The following is a 22,187-nucleotide window of genomic DNA, read 5'->3' on the forward strand; positions in this document are numbered from 1 at the left end:
CAATGGGCCCAGGCCGGCCTGGCCCAGCCACCGAGGGAGGGCCGTGGGGGAGGCCGTGGGGCGCAGGCCCGACATGGTGGGGGGTCTGGGGGGCCGTAGAGCCACCCCACAGTGAGGGGATGAGGGGGGGCTCGCTATCTGCATATGCAAATCGTATGCAAAGCAGCCTCCCCGCCCCGGCGCGGCGGGGCCCAGCCCAAGCGGGCCTACTGCGGTCTTCCCTTCGGCCCCTTCCCGCGTTGCCATAGTTACCCGGCCTGTCAATCAGCCTGCCTTCCCCCGCCCCATCAGACGGCCGCCTCACATCATTGGACAGCCGCCGTGTCATTCTCTTTCCGAGGGAAACCCATAGGCCAACGCTGTCGCAGATCTACCCGCCCCCGCCGGCGCCTTGGTCCCCGCCCCGTCCGGAGCCCGCGCATTCGATTGGGTAACCGCCCTTGTCACTATCCGCGGCCGTCCGATCCCTCTCTCCCATTGGCGAAGCCGCCTGTCGCTCCATACGGCGGAGGGCGCGGATTGGGGACCGCCTCACGGCCTATCCCGCCCTACCCCGGGGGGATGAGGGGGGGGGCCGGGGGCGCGCGCGCGCGGCGCGGACGGGGGGGGGGGGCGAGGGGGAACCGTTTGGCGCAGGCGCGCTGCAGGCGGTGGCTGCGGCGGTGGCGGCCGTGAGGAGAGCTGAGGGGCGGCGGGGCGGGCGGCCCATGGGGCCGGGCCGCGCTGCGGATGGAGCCGCTGCGAAATGGCGGCGGCGCGGAGGAGAAGCCGCCGCGGCGGCGGGGAGGAGGAGGAGGAGGAGGAGGAGGTGGGGGGACGGGACCGGACGGCGGACCCCCGCGGCGGCGGAGCAGCGGTGGCGGCGGCGGGGCGGGCGTTGACAGCGCGGCGGGGCCGCAGCCCCGCGAACGGGGCGGCTCCGTCAGCCGGCAGCGGCGGGACTCGGTCCGCAAGAACCGCCCGCGTGAGTGCGGCGGGGGCGGGGGCGGCGGGGTCTGCGGCGGGGGCGGGGCTTGGGCCGGGAGGGGCGGGGCTTGGGCCGGGAGGGGCGGGGCCGAGGGAGGGGGGTTAACGGGTGGGGGGAAGGGGCGGGGCTGTGATGGGTGGGGCCGGGTTGGGGCGGGGTCAGGAGGGTGGGGTGGGGCTGGGGGAAGGGGGCTCCTGAGTGGGGAGTCGGGGGGGGGGGGGGGGGATGTGGGGATACCGGGACAGCACGGTGGCGAATGATGGGCCCAGCATGGCCGGTCTGGGGACAGCACCATGGGGGTAGAGTGGGGTGATGACACGGGCCCAGCATGGCCAGTTTGGGGACAGCACCGTGGGGTGGTGACACAGGCCCAGCGTGCCCAGTTTGGGGACAGCACCGTGGGGTGGTGACACAGGCCCAGCATGGCCAGTTTGGGGACAGCACCGTGGGGTGGTGACACAGGCCCAGCGTGCCCAGTTTGGGGACAGCACCGTGGGGTGGTGACACAGGCCCAGCATGGCCAGTTTGGGGACAGCACCGTGGGGTGGTGACACGGGCCCAGCGTGCCCAGTTTGGGGACAGCACCGTGGGGTGGTGACACAGGCCCAGCATGGCCAGTTTGGGGGCAGCACCGTGGGGTGGTGACACAGGCCCAGCATGGCCAGTTTGGGGGCAGCACCGTTGGGTGGTGACACGGGCCCAGCGTGCACCATGGGGGTAGAGTGGGGTGGTGACATGGGCCCAGCATGGCCAGTCTGGGGACAGCACAGTGGGGACAGGGTGGGGTGGTGACATGGGCCCAATGTCACGAGTCTGGGGACAGCGCCGTGGGGACACGGGGTGACGACATGGGCCCAGCATGGCCAGTTTGGGGACAGCATGGTGGGGTGATGACATGGGCCCAGCACGGTGGGGACAGGGTGGGACAGTGACAGGGGCTCACCGGGCTGGGGCAGAGGGTGGGACAAGCTGAGCCACAAGAGCTCAGGGGGATTGAGGGTGAGATGGTGCCTGGCCTGGTGGGGCAGGACGCAGAGGTTGGGGCTGTGGTGGGTGCTGAGGTGCCCGAGCTGGGGAGCTTGGACCAGAGAGGGAGGGAAGGTCGCTGGTGAGGACACAGAGGGCGAGGGAGAGGAGACAGAAGGACAGACGGAGGGGCCAGTGTGTGCAGCCAGAGCCAGGGGCAAGGGCTGGGTGGCTGGACTGGTAACTGGTAGAAGAAAAGCAATGGAGAGCAAAGAGAGTGGTGCAAATTTTGGGAGGGGAGAACCCCGCAGGTTTGGCTGGGATTGGGCACAGACCAAACCAGGCTGTGTAAGGAAAAAACCTGTCCCTCAAACTATGTTTTTCAACGCCGTGCCAGAAATGGTCTGTGGAGTGAGTTAGGTGCAAAATGGATGGCAGCCTTCATTTTGGCAGCAGCAGGAGCTGCCGTTCAGGTGGCTGTGGCTGGTGACTTACTTCAGCCATGTTTGAAGTGGAACTGAGTGATTATTTCTTTACTTGTGCTGGAGTCCTTCCTGTTGGAAGGAAATTGCCATACCCTGAAAATGAGATAGCATCAATGTAGTTCCCCGTTGCCTGTGCAGCTATTAAAAGGATGTCAGCAGATGAGTCCAGGCTGAAAACAGGAATCAAAATTGTTGTGCATCTCATGGCAAGACTCGGTCTGTTGGTTGTCAATGCTGAGACGTTATTGTTAGTGTATTAATGTAATGTGTCTTAAACAGCGTTCTTTCTCTTTTGTTTTTTGGTTGTGGGGAAAAAAAGGAAGCTTCTCTTTTGCCCTGTCTTAGTGTGAAAAACTGGGATTATATATCAAAAGACCTTTGAAGACATTTGCTGAACTGGATGCTGCTTGCGTTACTAATTCCAGGCGAGTGCAGCTCAGCAATGCTAATGTAGTGTCAGCGTGGCTGCGCTAACCCGCACTCCCTTTGCCTCTCCCTTCCTTTCATTTCCAGATCGTGCTGGATTACAGGAGTGATCCTGCACCAGGAAATGACTGTAAAGTTAATGTTAAATAACTGAGGTGACTGTGGGGGTTTCACTTGCTGGGGAATTAATAGGATGAAAGAGAAATTTAGCAGAGGGGTGTAATGGCACTAGTAGTGGCGAGCATCCTCGCGATTTAGATGCAGCAAAACCTACTTTGTATGTGAAAGTCCGCTTGTGTGGCTGTTGTTCTAAGGAAAGCACAGCAAAACCTACCAATGGGAGCTGTGGGGTTATTAATTAGAGACATGCTAGTTAAGAGGTTGCAGCCAGCTGTAGGGAAATGTAGGAGATCTCTGGTATGAAAATTAGGGTGGACTTAGATAGAGCTATGCATTAGATGATTATACTTTTCTGGCTTGCTCGGGGGCACTTTCTGTGTCTTTTATGGAAAATGTAGATTGAAGTTGGCCGTCGAGGTTCTGGTTTGTTGCGGTAAAGTTAAACGCTGACACTGGTGTGGGATACTTTTAGGAAAAAAGGTGTTCTCCTAGCTTCCAAGACAGGATTTGGATCCATCTTGGAAGGTCAGTGTAGTACAATTCGGGATTACACCATAGCCTGTCTTTCCTAAATGATTTTTGTGATAATTGGAAGAGAAATGTGCTGGAGCAAGTACATCCCTTAATAGGGACAACGTCTGATGTCAGAGTCAATTATGTTTTGAAGTTAAAATGCTCGATCCCACCTTAAGGAAGATTCAAGCAAGCCTAAATGAAAGCAAACCGCTTAATGGGCGTCTGATCAAAAATGTCCTACTTTAGCTCCCACTTGTCTGCTGCTGGTATGTGGCAAACAAGCTCAGTGACCTTGAGGCTTGTCTTGCCTGCCTGTGCTGGCAGATGCCCTGGCAGATGAGCCCTGCTTCCCCAGGAATGAAAGGATTTCAGCGGGCTGTGGTTCAAGCTCGTGATCTTTCTTCATCTGTAGTCGTCTGTCTGTACCCGTAATGTGCAGCGAGGGCTGTTTCACTGCAGAGATCGGGGAAGGTCTGGGACCGAGGGGAATTAGATTGCATGTATCTGAAATAACCTGACCTGCAGCAGTCCAACCAATGTCCGAGCTGTGTGCCTTTGTGCGTCTCGGGCTATTAAATGTTTCTTGGTGCGCTTCATAGGAACTGAAGAGCTTTGCTGCAGACCGTGCAACCCTGATTTTCGGTATGTCACAGGCAAAAGGAGGAGGAGTCAAGGACGCTGCTGCCCTCGGAAGGGAGCAAGAAGTGTCCCTGAAAACGTAGTGAAGCAGAGATTTGTTGAAATTCCTAGCTGCTTTGGAGTACTATGTTGGTGGGGTGGGAAGGGGAGCTTGACAGGGTTATTCGTACAGGTGGAAATGATAATACAGAAAAAGCTTTATCAGCTCCAGAGGCAATACAGAAGAATTCCTTTCTGGTAATGAGTTATCGGTACCATTATTGAAATCTACACTTCAAAACTGGACTGGAAATAGCCCAGATGAGAAAAGAGGATGTTCACATTTACATTTACTTTAATGTAACCATGAGATACTGAATGCCTTGCTGTGGGTGGGGTTAAGTGCCAGGCATAAAACGGATGATGACCAGATCATAATGAGCAGGGGAGTGTTTTTTGTAACGAATCTTCCTTATGGTAAGAGAAATAGGTCAGCAATTCAGTTCATCAGCTTCCCCCCTTTTCACTTTCCCCTATTCTCTCCTGGCTCTCCTGTGCTGCTGCACCGCTCGTCTGCTCCTTCCTGAAAACCCGGTTTCCTTGACAGAGATGAGTTCAGGTTATTTCCCTGGGTAACAAAGTATGCTTCTCCTTTCTGTAGTCTGTTTGTTAGCTCTCTGAAAAAAAAAAAAAATTAGCTTTTTTTGATGCTTTTACCAGGCGTCATCCATAATGTTTCACTGACAAAAGGGGAGGGTAAGTAAGTTGCCTAAAGTGTATTTGTATTGTAGGGTATTAATGAATTCCAAAAGAAAGCCTATACCTAAATTGTCAAGAAGAGCATCCTGCAAATAGTTTCTAAAAATGTATGTGTGTATGGTTAAAAAAAAAGAAAAAAGCATGTCCTCATCCATTCTGTAGTCCTTTCAACTGATACCTTTTTTTTTTTTAAAGTTTTAGTATCTCTTATCAGAATCATGCAAAGACATACATAATGTACACATTGCTTTAAATTCTCAATATACACAGTATCCAAGTAGAGGTACAAATAAAATACTGTTTTGGCAGCTCCTTTGCAGTACATAATTTAAGCTTTGATTTTTGAATACCTTTTCATATTTTGGAATTGTGTATGAAATGTGAATTCCTAGCAGAGCCTATTTTTAGAGATGGGAGGATATGTAGACTTAGTGTCGCTTTATATTAACTGCTGATGAATATTTTTTTTCCCCAGCTGTAAAATTTCCATCATGGTATAACAATATTAAAATATAATGTTGAATATTTTAGAGTAAGCGTAGAGATGCTGTCATACGCTCAACTAAATCGTCAGTCTTCATTGCTCCGCAGGCTAATCTTTTTAGCTTCTGATATAATTGGCTCATAACTTAAGGATCAGTCTGAAATACAACTTGAGCTGCTTGTCGTGTGAAGAAAATCCACCATAGAGATCTTTAATTATATCGCCTCTTTCATCTTGACACTTCTACAGCTTTCAGAATAAGTCTGATGTGGTTTTTTTATTTATATAGTGTCCGATTTTATAAAGTAATTTACATAACAAATAAAGGCATTATATTTTTCTTGCCCCAAGGAGCTTGCAGTCTCACTCTGAAAGGGATTTGAAGATGAAGGGAGGGTGGCAGCTCTTGCTGTGGGAACACATAGTATCCTTCAGCTTTTCTGTGTTAATAAGAGCTGTAAGCCCTTAACTTTGTTTGCAGACTGCTCTCTTGTTTGTTGTTGCGTATCCATAGATCTGTCCATTAGAAGAAGGTTTATTTTTAAGACTAAGAGCTGTATGTACGTTGTGTGCATGAAAATGTATGCGTAGAGCTGCTTTTTAAAAGTGTCTATGCTAAGGGAAAACAATTGTCAGGCCAAAAGATGAACATTTTTTTTTCTTGTGGAAAAAAAAATTACTTTAAGATACTTTATAACTGCTGTTGCAGTGCGTTGCATTAGGGAAGCAAATGAAAATAAGTCTCATCATTGTGTGCCTGATCTGCTGAGCGGTGCCACAATTTTACCAGTTCCTTAAGTCACCTTCTTTGTACCCTTGCTACTTTTCACGCTGAATACCGCTGGATTTATTTTTTGTCTTTTTGTCAAGCAATGTTTGAGAGTGGGGTACGTGGCTGTCATTGTGCTAACAAACAAAGTAATGTAGAGAGTTTCTTTAAGGAAAGAGACTGCAGAAGGTTTTGAACGAAGGGCAGTCCTGCCTTTGAGAAGAGGGTTTCCTGCCTTTCTTGTAAATGTCCAGGTACCCGGCAAGAGACTAAACACACTTCCCAGAAGGTGCTGGGCAGGAGGAGAGTCCAGAGGTTTGCAGCGCGATGCTTCTGCAATGCTCTGCCTACGGGTTTCTCGTCTTCCCCGTCGTTCTCTGGCTGGTGAGCGCTTGGAAAGGAGAGACCCGTGTGAGGCTCTTTCCCAGCACGGAGGGCTCCAAGTAGCAGCGGGGAGGTGGTGCAGAGAGGCAGCGTTTGCGTTTTCTGCCTCGGCCATTAAAGCTGGCGTTTTCTTGTGCTGGTTATATCAGCAGAGCCTTTTGACTGAGTAAAATCAGCCTCCGGGCTGCCCAAAAGCTCCTGGATGCCACCAGTTCTTACGCTGCTCTAGATCTGCCGTCTTCTGCAGCAGCTCTCCTGGAAAAAACGCTTCGGAGGCTTAAGAGGGAAAGATCTTTGGATGGCTTTCAACTGCACTGTAGATGCTGGGAAAAATCAGTGTTTTAAGAGAACTCTCAGTAGCAGATGGTGATGGCGTTCATCCAAGAGAGCTTCCTCCTTCCTCCCTTTGAAGGCATGGGTTTTTCTAGTGCTCAGATATGGAAGAGCTGTCGCTGCCCTGCATGTTCGTGTTGGCTGACTTCCTGTCAGCGTGAGGAAAAAAACCCTCCGTTCTACATGTCGCTGAAATAATTTCCTCCTCTTGTTTGTGTGCCACGCCCCTTTCCCACAAAAACGGGTTTATAGGGGAAGTTTTGTCCGTGCCCCAAATTATTTGAGTGCTCTGTGCAGGTTTTACTGCATAGAAAATCCTTTACAGTATGGTGAAGGAGCACTTAATTTTGAGCTAGCACGCTTCTTCCCTGGATTCTTAACCTGTGGCTGGGATGTATATAATGAGAGATCCATAATTAAGAATCATTTGGTTTAAGTTAATTACCTTAATAGGCTGTCTTTCAGAATTTATCCCTGGTGACTTACTGAAGGTATAGCCGAGCCGTTGGCAGATGGAGAACACCAGCTGCTCCGTGCAGAGGCTTTCTGCAGCTGGTGCTGCACGGGTGTGTGAAGCCAGCTCCGGTCCGAGGCTGTGTCCCTCCACAGGGCGCTGGATGCTCTTTTTGGGGCAGCTGGGATTTAGCGGGGCCAGTGCTGAGCGAAGACTAGTAAGCCCCGGACCCAACCTGACTGCAGTTTACACCCAGCTCTGCAGGCATCATTCCTGTTTCCCCGTTAGCCATGTCTTCTGGGGGGCCAGACAGTGGATAACTGGTGTGGTTTAACCCCACGCTTGATGTTCTGCTGGTTCAGTGGCAACTATAGCAACACCAGAATAAAAAACAAATTTATATATATTAAAAAATTGAAGGTCTTGAGGGCATTGAGAATAAGCTGGGATGAAGTTTATAAGGAGCTGCTGTATTTTTTTTGTGACTAGGAAAGCTTCTAGACTGAAGGACTGACTTGGTGATTGTCATGCCCTAAAATCTGGAAGGTTTGTGTTCCTGAATGTAGGAGTTTGGTGTGTGAACTTCACAACCAACGTTAAAATGAACTAGTGTTACTCTACTGAACAAATGTGTGTGCTGCCAGCTGAGTGTCTATTCTGAAGTGGAAGCCCGTTAGCTTGTGATGAAGCAGCCCGTATGGCATTTTCAGTTACGTGGCTTCAGCGGGGCACCATGCCTTAGGTTTTCGGATACTTTTCTGCTGCACCCCAATGAGGGCATCTCCAAGATCCTTGCTCTCTCTCCTACCCTATGCTCTCTCCATTTTTACCCTTGCGTAGCCTGGCAAAGTGAGGTTGGGGAGAGGATTGCTGTCTCTAAATATCAGGGTAGGGATGCTTTAAAAAAAAAAAAAAAAAAGTAGTGCAGGCTTTATAATGCAGAAAAAAAATTGCATGTCCTGACAGGAACAAATATATTCCAGAAATCAAAAGGAGGTTTCCCAGCACCAGGACAGGAGCTTTCGGGAACCAATCCCTTCGTCAGAGCAGAGATGACAAAGCAGCCGAGTGCTTTTAAGAGTGGGAAATTTGTGAAAAGGGAGTCCAAGACGTCAGTGACCACAACAGACAGGAGAAGACTTTGCTGAGTAACATGGGAAGCCTCTTCCTGTTCCTTTTCTTGCGTAGAGCTTGTTAGTTTTCCAGCAGAGTTTAAGCAGTATTGAAAAGCACAGTGCATGCAGGGAAACTGGTTTTAGTGATCCTGCACATGAACTGGGTATTTAAATAGAGTGGTCTCTACCAGTTCCAGTCACTGGAGGGACTGGAGCAGCAGCAGAAGGCTCTGGTTTGGCTGCCAATGCCCTATTTTTACCTGCATGACGTTGATGGTATTTTTATTGCTTCTTCTCTCAATAGCAGGGCATGATCCTTGTTCAGAGCATTTTTCTGCGGTAGTTAGTTGATAAATCTGGGACTTCATTCAGACAAAGGCAGAACACTTGCGGGGGGTGGGATGTCCTATTCTGCAGTTAGTATGGGAACTGCTGACTGACGGATGTATATGCCATATTGGAGCTGGCTTTTATATGGCATTAGGGGGGCCTGTGTATGGGTTTTTAGGTTTAAGGTATCAGGAAGAGCAAGTGAGTGAAGCAAGTGGATGCTTGGTGGGTTTTGTTTTCTGCCCTGGTGCCTGCCGTGCCGACGTAGAGCGTCCGTCTCCCTGATGGAGTGGTCGAGGTCTCTGTCACTGCTATTGCCGCACTCCTCCATGACAAGGCCCTTTCTTTTGGGGGTACAGAAATCCTGGAGTTTGTCCTCCCTGCCTTTCCCTTCACTTACACTCTGGGGTCTTGGACTCCCCTTCTCGTGAGGGTGCTCCTCCTGGTGTGGTGTCCCTGGGGATATGGTTCTCCTGATGTTACATGATGAGGCCCAGGCAGCCAACATTCCTCTCTTGAGAAGTAACTTTAATTTAGCTACAGTAAAGTTTTCTTGAGGGAGTCTTGAAATCACATACATATGCTAAACTTTTCTCCAAGTAAAGCACTTAGTAGACTTTCCATCCTGAAATGCTGATAGAGTTTGCAATTCTGAATTCTGGAGTATGGAATAAGAAATTGTCATGAAAAAAGTCCTTGAATTGCTCCTGCTTTCTCTCTCCATTGGACTGTGATTCAAATTTGTCTCTCCCTCATTCATGAATAGTTATTTTTATGTCTGTTCTTGTTTGAAGTAAATGCATTAGAAATAGAGAGTGATTGGGATTTGGATGTGCCTCCTAAAATAGAGTTTGCATCTTCTTCCAAGATTTCATTTGGTGATGGTTGGGGGTGGCCTCGAAATAAATACATAAAAATAGCTGGGTGGTTTAAAAATAACGTGGGTAACTGATGGCTCTAGCAGCTCTTGGGGAACTGTGATGCTCTAAAAGGGGCTGTTTTACCTCCGCTCTGTACAGCAACCACGTTAACCCGCCGAGGAGAGAATACCTCGTCTTCAAACATGTGCTTGCCTGTCGGGTTTGTGGCTTTTCAAAGATCGTTTTCTTTCGGAGTGAGTTCCCCTCCTGTCCCTGAGTTGTTTTCTTTGCTGTTCGGCTTTCTTAAGTGCTGCCTCTGGGTATTTGGGTATTGCTCTCTGACTGCTTAGTGCTCCTGCAGCTCGAGTGGCGGGGCCTCGGCATGCATCTCCTGCGCTGCTGGGACGGGGGGATGCGGAACGTGCTCTTGCTTGGCAGTTCTGCGGTCTGGGGGTGGCTGCTGCTGCTTCCCTGAGTTTAACCGGAGGGATACCGGCTTTCAAGTGGCGGTAGGAACAAGGGCTTCTTCGTGTGGCACGCTTATCTGTCTGCAGATAAGCAAACCTGTTTTGCAAAAATAACAGTAGCATGTTATCATGCCTGTCTCTGACATGTAAGAATTTTACTAAAACCTGAGATCCTTCTTTCCAGAGGAATGTTAGTAACATCTGTGCCGCATTCAGGTTTATTTTCTAAACATTCCTTTTTTTATTTTTGGAGAAAAGCGTAAGGGTTTAATCCTGCTGCCATAAGCCATAACATGTGGCTACATTTTTCTCTTTGCTCTGGAGCCCATGTATCTTGTTAGCTCTAGCCTATCCTTTAGCTCATTAATGGTAATATTAATCTGTTCCAGTTCTCAGCTCTAATCGCAGATTCCATCTGATCAGGGTTTTCTCTTGATCTTTTCCAAGAAGCTCATTATCTAATACAGCTGTAAATGTTGCTGGGCCTGACACTAATGCATATTTTGTACCATGGGGGAATTTGACTAATAAAATAATCCAATTAGACATTTGTTTTTGTCTCCCTGGGGCATCTTAGATTACTTGTCTACCTCAGTTATGTGTTGTAATTAGTTAACGTTTGTACATCCCTTTGATGTAAAAGCACTGGTATTATCTTTGGCTCTGGCTCTGAATCAGAACTTTATAAAATAGCTGGGGATTAAAATTGCGGCAGCATCAGGCGGGTGTATGGATGCTGTCGGACCAGCGCTGTGTGCATCTTCAGTGCTGCATGGTGGTGGTGTAAGTACTTTGCGTATTGCATATCAAATGTTGGGAGCTCCTGAACAAGGAGGTATCTCAGAACAGGAGTCGTGCTCATGTACAGAGGAGTCTCAGCCGCACTTGTCAAAGGCAGACCAGACTGCTAACACTTCTTTCTTTGTTTTCCACTTGAAAATGAACAGATCAAACAGGCCTGCATTTTGCAGTCCCTAGAGAATTGCATTAATTAATTCTGTTTATAACTATTTTGCTGGTGGTATGACAATATTATGCCCTGTTTCTTTTTCTTCTTTTTTTCCTCCTCTTTTTAGTCTTTCCTTGGTTTGGCTTGGATATTGGAGGGACCTTGGTCAAACTTGTTTATTTTGAACCAAAGGACATCACTGCTGAAGAGGAGGAGGAGGAAGTGGAAAATCTCAAAAGCATCCGCAAATACCTGACATCAAATGTAGCCTATGGATCTACAGGCATTCGGGATGTGCACCTTGAACTAAAGGACCTTACCCTGTGTGGACGTAAAGGCAATCTGCACTTTATACGCTTTCCTACTCATGACATGCCTGCTTTTATTCAAATGGGAAGCGAAAAACACTTCTCAAGCCTCCATACTACCTTATGTGCCACGGGAGGTGGAGCGTACAAATTTGAGCAGGACTTTCGCACAGTATGCATTTTTGGCTTCTATATGATTAGGATCTGGTAGTGAATTTTTTTAAAAGCTTAAAACTAGAAAACTCTCTCTGCAGACTCTAAAACTTCTCTAAATCTTAGCTTTGGAAAAGTGTACCTAACTCAAATTAAGCTTGATTCAGGAAACAGCATGTGGAGTCAAGTTAACATCTCCAAATTAGGATACTTTCTTTCCTGAAAGTGCATGTAACATTCCTTTAACTCTAAAATTATTCACTAACTTCCATGGTGTGTGCTCTTACAAGACTTTGTGTTATTAATCTCTGATTATGGTGATCTCAGTCTTGTGGGTTTTTTCCTCATTGCTGTCTTTCACATGCTTAACATTTGTTTTATTGTTCCTTTGCTCATGTGGTGTCATTTCTAACACACGTGTGAGTGAGCTGACTGAGGTTCAGTGAAATTTGGTGGTAAATAAACTGAAAGGAGGTTAGTAGTTGGGATTTGACATCATCATGTGGCTTCATTATAAGTTTGATTCTTGTTCATAAGTGAAAAACATGTGTGATAAATACTTTGGTTAACCAGGGCTTGAAAAAATGCACCAAATAAAGAGGCTTTTTTTGCAGTCGAGGCAGTGACATGAGGGGAAAACAATTTCATAACTTCCTTTTTTTGTGTGTTTTTGGGGATGGGTTTGGGGGGATTTTTTTTTTTTTGTCAAACAGTTAATTCCCTTCTCATTTTTCCTTGCTTTTCATGCTAGTGCCTTAGTCAGGTCCTAAATCAGGCCCATGGAATTTGATGGGATCCTTTTGGCATCCATCTGTGGATCCTGTTGTTCGATTCCCTCCTCTCTCATGTCTGCACACTTTAGGGCTGGGGTAGTTGGCAGTCCGTGTGTGTGGAGAAAGATGGAGCCCTCCTGTGATCTGTATTTCTTTCTCAGCCACTACAGGGAGTAATGGAGATAGCTGAATTTAGCTGGCAGGGAATGCATTTTTCTAGCCCTGAGCATAAACACTTGAGATCCCTAGCTACTTCTTGAATATTCTTCTTTCCCTTTTTTTTTTTTTTCCGCCAGATGGGTGACCTTCAGCTTTGTAAGCTAGATGAACTCGATTGCCTTATTAAAGGAGTTTTGTACATTGATTCAGTTGGATTCAATGGACATTCAGAGTGCTACTATTTTGAAAACCCGACGGATGCTGAAAGATGTCAGAAGCTCCCATTCAACTTGGAGAATCCATATCCTCTCCTTTTGGTGAACATTGGCTCAGGGGTCAGCATTCTGGCTGTGTATTCAAAAGAAAACTATAAACGGGTAACGGGCACCAGGTGAGTGCTGTGTGGAGGTAAACTGAGTTTTATTTTAGAGTGTGGAATGCATTTCTGCATTGTAGATGACATTTTCAGGGACAAGCTGCAATAAAGGTGGTGAGTTGAATGACCGAGCTCCTGCTTTTACTGCAGTCCCTTACCTCTGCCAACAAAGATCCCTTCTGGAAAAGAGAATCTGAATTTCATGTTTTGGTCTCTTTACTGCAGCCAGTCTCTTTAGTAGCTGTTTTTTCACTTGCCCTGCTGCAGAAATTAAAGTGTTTTATTTGCCATCAGAGAGATCCCATAGTTTGGGATTATCCCAAATATACTCCTAATGATCATGTTAACAACTGTTAGCTTTGATCCTGGCAGTAGAGGTTTGCATCCTGACTTCCAAAAGTTACCTCGTTTTGGTGGAAGGGATGCTGGCACGGCAGTAATTCCCCAGACAGTTGCTGGAGTGCTGCAGCTCACCTTCTTGAAGATGTGGCTCTTGTTGCCAGGAAAAGCCAAAGAGCTCTGTGGCTTTAAGCTTTCCTGAATTTCCCGAAAGTTAGCAATAATAATAAAAAACCCCTCACAGTACAGATCTCACTCTTACTATACATCATTCTTGGCATGTGTGCACAGTAAAGTGAACAGGACATAGTTTTTTCTCCTAAATTTTGAATAGCTGTGCCCTAATGCTCCAGTTATCCCTCAGGACTAATATTTATTTTGACTTCTCTGAGCGCTGGGAAGAAGGTGGATATTGTAAAATAAGAAAATAAATTTCTCATTTAGAAACATGCCCTCTGCAGAAGGCTGTAAGTTATTTGAAAGTAACAGATTTAAAGAAAACTGCTGCTCTTCCAAGATTACTGTCACTGCGAAGAAAAGAAGCTGAAGGAATGGGGCAACCTGAGCTAACTCAGATGCATAGCTGAGTAATCCGAGCTTTCAGTGAACGAGCCATTTTCTTTCTCTGTGCCTTTAGAAGCAAGGCGGGTGACTTTCATTTTGCTTTATATTGCAGCCTTGGAGGGGGAACCTTTTTTGGTCTCTGCTGCCTTCTTACTGGTTGCTCCACCTTTGAAGAGGCCCTAGAGATGGCGTCCCATGGGGACAGTACCAAAGTGGACAAACTAGTGCGGGACATTTATGGAGGAGACTACGAGCGATTTGGATTGCCAGGCTGGGCTGTAGCATCCAGGTAATGACTTGACTGATTCTGATTTTTGTTTTCACTAGAGATTCTGCAAGGATGAAAAACTGGATTTACGTGTCTTAGGAGAGCTACCATTCCTTCTGCTGTTCTGTTTTAACAGATCTAAATTACTGATAGCAACGCTTTTTAAAATTAAAAATAAATACTTCAAGATGAGTCGCTTTGGCTAAATTAGCGGTTCCCATTTTCTCCTGGAATTCTGATGCAAATGGACCTTTAACTCAAAACCTGTGTTTACAGCTTTGGAAACATGATGAGCAAGGAGAAGCGGGAATCTGTCAGCAAAGAGGACCTCGCGAAGGCTACTTTAATAACCATCACTAATAACATTGGCTCCATAGCACGGATGTGTGCACTTAATGAGGTATTAAGGGGAAATCTGTTTCATTGCTTCCTGTCTGAAGCATCACTTGTGTGCTACTGTCACGCAGTATCTCTCTTACCCTGCGTATGCTTCTGTAGGTGCGTGTTCATACTCATCTTTTGGATGTTCAGTAAGTTGTAATCCGCTCAGTTTAGATTCTTCAGTAAATTTTGTCCTTGCTCGTCTGTGTAGTTTGAGCCAGACCATTGTGCTGTGAACTGAAGAACTGGGAATGGGTTAGGGGTTGGCTGTTGGTCTCATTAGGTCCTCTGCGTGGTCAGGAGTTCAACAACTTCTCTGCGGTGGTTTGAGGAACGGTAGGTGTGCGACAAACTACAGCTCCTGGGACCGCTGAGAGAGAAGGAACGGTGGGGCGGAGGGGCGTAGAGGCTGGATGCCTTTCCTATGTTGTTTTTACGAGTTGCTCTCGATTTCTTGGTCAGGCCCCACCACTTCCACGGCTGTTCCTGTATCTTTGTGCTTTCAGCTTCTTTACAGTGCTGCCTTGTTGCATTCATGTCAAGCAGCATTGTACAGGGCTATGAAAGAACAGAGACATGCTCTCCACTCCATTCTGAGCCTGTTCCTATGGGATGAGCTAACGGGGTGAAGCATCCTCCTGGCTCCTGTTGCTGTTGGCAGATGCTCACTATTTACCTTCATTTACTGCTGAAACTAGGCAAGACATATTATAAACAGTCTTGCCCACAATACGTCTGCTGAGTTCTCACTCTAGAGTACACAGCTGAATGCAAAGAGGATGCTGAGTAGTTAGGGGGAAAGCATTAATGAGTGTGGGTATGGAAGGAAAATCCGTAGAAGGACATGAGTGAAGCAGCAGATGGGACTTGATCCTGATTCCTTGGTACAAGGAGGAACTGAAAATTACTTTCTTGCTGGAGAAAGGAAAGCTTCAGAGTTCATCACTTGGCTCAGGAGAACTATTTTAGGATTGAAAATTTGTCTAGAAGTCTGATTTAAATCCAAAATATCACTACTTGGTTGGTCTTTTCCTTTCATTCAGAGTTGTGTTGGTTATGGTTTTCTAATTCTTTTTTTTTTTCCCTTGCCGCCACCCCCAAAGTAACAGTAGAGAGCCATTCAGCTTTTTTAATGATGAGTCAAAGGCCAGAGCTGGGGGCAGAGAGAGTAGATGGCACTTGATGGTCAGTGCTCCTAGCCAGTATAAGGATCTCATAGTGAAAAATCAACCATTCTATTCAAATTCCTAAGCTAGAAAGGCTGTAGTTAGATCTGTGGGTTTCTGGGTGGTGTGGAAGAGTCTGAAAAACAGCCTGTCTTAAAAGACCTGGCTGGTACTGCGTTCTGACAGAACTGTGGATGTTTATAATGTTCTGCAGATCCTGCCTGACACTTTCAGCAGTTAATTCATAGAATCGTAGAATCGTTAAGGTTGGAAATAGACCTTTATGATCATCGAGTCCAACCATTAACCTAACACTGCCAAGCCCACCACTAAACCCTGTCCCTAAGCACCACATCTACCTGTCTTTTAAATACCTCCAGGGATGGGGACTCCACCACTTCCCTGGGCAGCCTGTGGCGATGCTTGATGACCCTTTCGCTGAAAAAATTTTTCCTAATATCCAGTGTAAACCTTCCTTGGCACAACTTGAGGCCATTTCCTCTTGTTTTATCGCTAGTTACTTGGGAGAGGAGACTGACCCCCACCTCACTACACCCTCCTTTCAGGTAGTTGTAGGGAGCGATCAGGTCTCCCCTCAGCCTCCTTTTCTCCAGGCTAAACAACCCCAGTTCCCTCAGCCGCTCCTCATCAGACTTGTGCTCCAGGCCCCTCACCAGCTTTGCTGCCCATCAGCACCTCAATGTCTTTCTTGTAGTGAGGGGCCCAAAACTGAACACAGTATTTGAGGTGCAGCCTCACCAGTGCTGAGTACAGTTCTATTTTTTTGTCTGTCGATGTAGTCTCTGGCTGCTCCCAGTGCAGTTCCTGACCATCTCAGTGCACCTTTCTGGTCTCACCTTGCTGTTCTGAACTGTCTCTTGCTGCTGCCAGACCCCAAGCCGACTCAGTGTGGTCTCTTGTTTGCAGATTGTCTCTTTTGGGTCCAATTTCAAAATTCTAAATTCAGAAAGCTGCAAGTGGATTATGCCTCTTCTCTCTGCAGCTCCCATCCCCACTCACCAAGGCAGTTACACTCCTTAGCTCCCAGCAGCAGCTATTTGGGGTGATGCAGTTTCTCTGGATCTGGTTGCTTTAGTGTTGACTGGTGATTTCCCTCTGCTTTCAGCTGGTTGTTTTTCATCAAGTCTCAGTGGAAAATGTATTTGAAAAGCTGAATATGCTGTGCCTTTTTAAAAGGCACTATAAGTGTAACTTTTTTTCTTCTTACTCTAAGGTGGGGTTTTCATCATTGCAAGCAGAAAATGGAATTTAGCTTTAATGTTCCTTCTTTATTTTTTCCCCTTAATACTTGCAGAACATTAATCGAGTGGTGTTCGTTGGCAATTTCCTTCGGATCAATACAATCTCAATGAGGCTTCTGGCATATGCTTTGGACTACTGGTCGAAGGGACAGTTAAAAGCACTTTTCTTGGAACATGAGGTGAAATTAACTTTTAAAATTTATTTTGTCTTGTGGCAAAATGCAAATCCTTCGAATGCTCTGCAAACAGCCGTGTGGGGTCTGTAGCTGTTGATGGTACACATTGTGCAGCAGGATCGCAGTGCTTTGTTACTACAGCCACAGTTACTGCAATGCCCAGTGTAAGGTCAGAAAAAACATATATATTGTTCCAGTAGCTGATATCAGAACTGTTTACTACCAATTTCATCTTGCTTGTGAACTTTCTTTTAAGACTATTGACAGTATAGAGGATTCTGTGCAGTTCTGCTTCCCAATACAGCGATTATAGTTAGAATCTATTTTGTAATGTACCTACCTATAGTTATTTCTTTACACTGTCCTTTATAAGTTGTTAAAATTACACCGTACATGTAATACTGTTCTTGTGTCAGGTGTGTGCCCATGTTTGAGTTTTTAATATATATTCCTGTCTTCTCTTCAGGGTTATTTTGGTGCAGTCGGTGCTCTTCTGGAACTCCTGGATTCAGCCTAATTCCATGCAGATTCCGTACATCGGACCTACGAAGTTGTGGCACTTCCTGGGTCACTAAGCCCAAGTTTTGCTTTAAAACATCTGTTCACTGACAAACTAATTGTGTGTGACCTAATCAGAAAAGGAAAGGACTGTTGCATTTCTGTCTGTAAAGAGTTGAAACCAATCTTCGATTATAACACAGGTTTGTTTAAAAAGAGTATATATGCAAATGTACTGTCCGAAGGTGGTGGTTCTATCTGGAACATCTGTAGGGCATTCAGTCACATCAAACAGCCCTTTTTATGTAGTCTTTTCCATGTTTAGTGGTGGTGACATAATAGATGTGCACTCTATTCCTTCCATCAAGATTCCTTTGAGTGCTGAATGTCTACCCAGTTCACAGTTTATAGAGTTCAGCTGCAGCGTTTTGTGTTCTGCAAACGAAAGGCATCGTGTTCACATTGTGCTGTTAATTGTCTGTAAAGGGGAAAGAATATCAGCACAGCCCTGGCATGTAAAAACCATACGGACCACTTCTGTCTCCTCTGAACCCTACAGTGGCCTGTCAAACACCGTTGTGCTGTCAGTAAGGCTTTATTCCTGTTACCGCAGCTTCTTATCTATGTATACGAGAGACGAAAGGTAAGGCACAAATACTGTGTCTCGGGTTGATTCTGATTTCAGCCTGTAACACTTCTGTACAGACCACAGTACCCTTTGGGGTATGCCATAGTGCTGGCATAGTGTTGGGAGTGTCTGTCAACCTCTGACCTTGAGATCTGCTAAAACCAAATTTGAGGATGAAGTAGGGGCGGGGGGGTATGTTTGTTTGGTTTTTTTTTTTTCTCTGTGTAAAACTTGGCTGCATATAACTATACCAAAGAGATTTTATTTTTTTCAGTCATACACTTGGCATTTCTCTGTAATGTTCCATTTTACATTTATAAACTGCTAAACTACTTCGGTTTCCGGGGGAAACCTCTCCTTCCCATATGCATGCTGTGCTCTCCTCTGTTTTCTCTGTGCGTGCCGCCTTGCATACAGCCTGCAAACTGGGTCGCTGCAGTCTGGAACCCTTAAAGACACCGCGCTCTCAGGATGCGGATTTAGAAATGGCTTACTGCGCACTGAATAGATGCTGATAGCAGACAGCAGTTTAAAAAAGAAAAGCAGCACGCGCACGGTTTGTAATCTGCCCGCCCTTCCTCCTGTCTCTGCTTCGCTCTGCTCTTTGCAGAAATTCTTCCCAGGCTTGGACCTCGTGTTACGAAATTAAGATGATCTCTATCGTGTTCTCTTGGCCGTGCTACTAGCATCAGTTATTTCAGTGTAGCTGCACTCCAGTCAGGGAGCGTGGAAAAAGCTGCTTTTCTGAAAAGCCATCTGCACCTTCCCTTGATGATGTAAGCTAAATGGAGATACTACTTCAGAGTGTTCTCTGCAATACGGTGCTCTGGCTTTCCAGCTGAGCAGCTCAGCTATATGTAGAAGCCGTCCTTCTGTGAGCAAGCTGAAGCAGCCTTTTGTGGAAATGCAAGCGCGGACCAGTTCAGTTCATACTCATTGGGTTTTATCGCAGGACATCGGAATGGCTGTCGTCCTGGCTCGAACACGTCTTTTAAGGTCACGGTTTCTTTCCAGAGAAGTTGATTTTCAGCTCTCTGATCCTGATGCGCCTTTTGATGACCGATCGCAGCGCTCGACAGCCTGTGCTGGTTTGGGAACTTGCAGTTTGGCCGCAATAACGTGCAGTAGAGGTGCAGGAGCAGCACAGCAAATCGTGTCCAGCTCTCCCTGTTGCTGCAGCCTGAGATCCGAGTACTCACAAGGTGCTCCACAGCTCGCTGGGTTTGTTGCACGGTACTGGCCTCTCTTCTGGGCCTGAAAAGGGAAGAAACTACAAATCTGGGAGACGTACTCTTTGCTAGGTTAGATGTTTCTGTTTCTGTCAAAGCCTGTACTGTCAGCTCTGCTGGGTAAGTGTTCCAGACAGCAGACACAGTGTAAAGCAAGGCATTTTCTCAAATTCAGTTAACCGTGGGCCTGGAACTTCCTGAATACATCCAGTAATTTGAGAACAACAATAAAATGGGGGGGAGAAAAAGAGTAGTGTTCACATGAAGGGTAATCTTTGCTGTGTGCTGTCTGTGGAAGACAGTTTGTGTGCTTTTCCTGCAGTATAGTGCAGGTTTCAGCTGTATCCCACTCCGCGTTCAATATAACGTGGTACTTTTAGAGGTGAGGGGTTGGAGCAGGATAACACAGGATCAATCGTAGTGTGGTTTGGGTTGGAAGGGACCTTAAAGATCACCTAGTTCCAACCCCCCCACCATGGGCAGGGACATCCGTCACTAGTCCAGGTTGCTCAGAGCCCCATCCAGCCTGGCCTGGAACACTTCCAGGGATGGGGCAGCCACAGCTTCTCTGGGCAAATGGCACCTGAGCCCTGATTTATTCTTCATTTCTTGTGAAATCACACAAAAGATAACCCTAAGTAGGTGTATTAAAAACAACTCCACTTCCCAATTGCTGATTGTAGGTTTTCTAGACTTGACTTAACTCTTTCTCTACCATATAAAAGGTAACACATGGCACATAGCCGGCTGCCATTTCAGCCAGGTCACCCACCCTCACAGTCAAAACTCGGGCCCCGGGTTGACTCGTGGAAAAGAAACAGAAACACACTTCGGCTTTTTGAAATGCCCTTGTGCTCAGGACCCACTTTGCTCCTTGGTGTAATACTTCAGCGATGCGCTGGGCTGCCGTGAGCTTATCAGCTTTAATTAGTCCTGGGGGTTTTATACAGACCACATCGGTGTGGGGAGGGTGTATAATCCTCCTCTGAATCCTCCTAACGTACGGGATGGCTGGTTTTTTTTTTTAATAGCAGTAGGCTTTGGGAGCTGAAGACCGACAGAAGGAAGGAGCCACCTTGAAATGATTTTGTTACGCAGAGGGAAGCTGTGGAGAGCAGAGAAGCCCCCGCAGCCTGCAAGAAATCCCTGCCCTGAGGCGCTGGAGTAGGTGCCGGGCTGGTGTCCCTGGGAGCAGCGTCCCACGGGTTTTCTTCCCCCTGTTCGTTCTGCGTGCTTGTGTGTGTTAACACCTTTTTTTCCTGTGGATTTTGAGTAGATCCTGTGTGGTCATGTCCAACACCAAAGTCCTTGATGTATTGTACTTTTTTGTAAATTTTTTTTGTTGTTGTTCTTGTAATAAAATATTACAGTTATTTTTATATACTTGAAACTTTTCTCTTGTTTGCTTCCTGCCTCGTTCTTCCTAGCTAGAGCAAAGGGATGAATGTTGATCTGAACGGGTGTCAAGAACGTGCTGGTGAAATAGGTGTAAACGAGCCCTTTCAGTTGATTTTAGGAACTTACTAAAAATAGCTGTCGGCAATCCTCGATTACTCTTCACTCCCTGCATGTTCTGGTCTCCGGAAATTGGTTGCATTTCAAAGCATGTTCATGGAGGGGGAAAAAAAAAAGTAAAAATTCAGTATTTGCCTGTTGCTGGTAGTGAGGATTACTTCTCGATGCTCGGTCCCATCCCTGGCTAGTGACGTTTTTAAGCAGGTACCTTAAAACCAGGCTTCTAAAGCAGGTCTGACTAAAACCTGAAGGCTGGCACGGGTCTGTGCTGCTGGGAGAAGGTGGATTTGTGTACAACCGGGGTTGGGTCTGGGCTTATTTTTGCAGCTCGGCTTCAAATCCCCGAGGCTTTCTGAGGGACATGACGTGGCTTTTCTTAGCAGCAGCAGGCTCCCAGCACCGGTAAGTCCAGCGATGGGAGGTGGTTCTAGCATCGTTCCAGGGCAAATTGCAGCATTTTAGGGTTTGGTGAAAGACTTCTTTGGTGGTAGGCGATGATCGGTGCTTTGGAGGCCCTTTAATGCATGGATGATGTGAGTTGGATTGGAGGTGGAAGCAAGGCATCTCTCCAGAGCAGGAACCATGGGATGGAAGTAACAAAAATAATTGTGCAAAAATAATTGTGATTTGTGCATCTTGCTGCTAGATCCAGACCACAGCTCCGCCAGACCCTCTGCTGCTTTGTCCCACCGGTGGGAATCTTCACCCAGCGAGCTCTCCGTGCCCATGGACTTGTCGGGAGCTTCCAGAAGATGACTAGGAGGGCAGCGAGAAGGTGATTCCTTCACGTTTCCTTCTGGAGAAGTTGAAGAACATCTCCAGGTGGGACCTACCCCCCCAGCACCCAGCTCTGGGGGTGCAGCCAGCACTAGAGGGCAGCAGCCCTCTGTGCTGGGCAGGGACCGGGGCGGGGGACACACAGCAGGACAGGGGGACAGCAGGACAGGGGGGACAGCAGGACAGGGCAAGGTGGGAGCCCTGCTTCCTCCACACCAGGTTTCTGCAGGGATGGCAACTTGGGATGGCCCCAGCTAAGCAACCCATCACAGGGAAAGGCAGCAGGGGGGAGAAATTTGAGAGGAGGAAAAGGGGATTTATTTTTTTTTCCCCCTGTTTCGTGAAGCCTGGAGGAAGAGCGTGGGTGAAAAGAAGCGAGAGGGAGATGGGGAATCGAGCTGGACCCTAGGAAATCCCTTAGCGTGGAGGCTGGGAGCTGAACTCCTCCGCATCCCGTGGCCGGTGGGAGGTTGGCATTAGTCCAGCCGGGTCTCGTCCCGGGGAGCCCCTGCCCGCGGGCCAGGGTTTGGCCTGGGAAGGTTGTTTGGAGGAGAAACCTCCAGGCCCTGCCCGGGATGTGCGAAATTCCCCCTCGGCTGGGGATTTCCAAGGG

General features: G+C 47.4%; 1 protein-coding gene across 2 annotated transcripts; it reads left to right on the top strand.

Moving 5' to 3' along the window:
* Positions 1-671: 671 nt before the first annotated feature.
* On the top strand, positions 672-20,672 carry PANK2 (pantothenate kinase 2). 2 transcript variants are annotated; one of them, XM_075046832.1, is made up of 7 exons: positions 672-964; positions 11,130-11,482; positions 12,533-12,786; positions 13,787-13,963; positions 14,219-14,342; positions 16,805-16,930; positions 17,394-20,672. In XM_075046832.1, exons 1-7 carry the CDS (start codon positions 730-732, stop codon positions 17,442-17,444), a joined length of 1,320 nt encoding a protein of 439 aa, XP_074902933.1. In that variant the 5' UTR covers positions 672-729; the 3' UTR covers positions 17,445-20,672. The 2 variants fall into 2 exon arrangements, with proteins under 2 accessions (XP_074902933.1, XP_074903018.1); XM_075046917.1 differs by lacking the exon at positions 672-964 and having other exon boundaries at positions 11,205-11,339.
* The last annotated feature ends 1,515 nt before the right edge of the window (positions 20,673-22,187 follow it).

The sequence above is a fragment of the Buteo buteo genome, chromosome 1 (genome assembly GCF_964188355.1).
Source record: "Buteo buteo chromosome 1, bButBut1.hap1.1, whole genome shotgun sequence".
Taxonomy (NCBI): Eukaryota; Metazoa; Chordata; class Aves; order Accipitriformes; family Accipitridae; genus Buteo; species Buteo buteo.

Excerpts from the sequence above, each read along its gene's own strand:
- PANK2 (XM_075046832.1), top strand. The coding sequence starts at position 730 with ATGGAGCCGCTGCGAAATGGCGGCGGCGCGGAGGAGAAGCCGCCGCGG. Across the intron at positions 11,483-12,532 it reads TTGAGCAGGACTTTCGCACA|ATGGGTGACCTTCAGCTTTG; the intron begins GTATGCATTTTT and ends TTTTTCCGCCAG. Across the intron at positions 13,964-14,218 it reads GGCTGGGCTGTAGCATCCAG|CTTTGGAAACATGATGAGCA; the intron begins GTAATGACTTGA and ends CTGTGTTTACAG.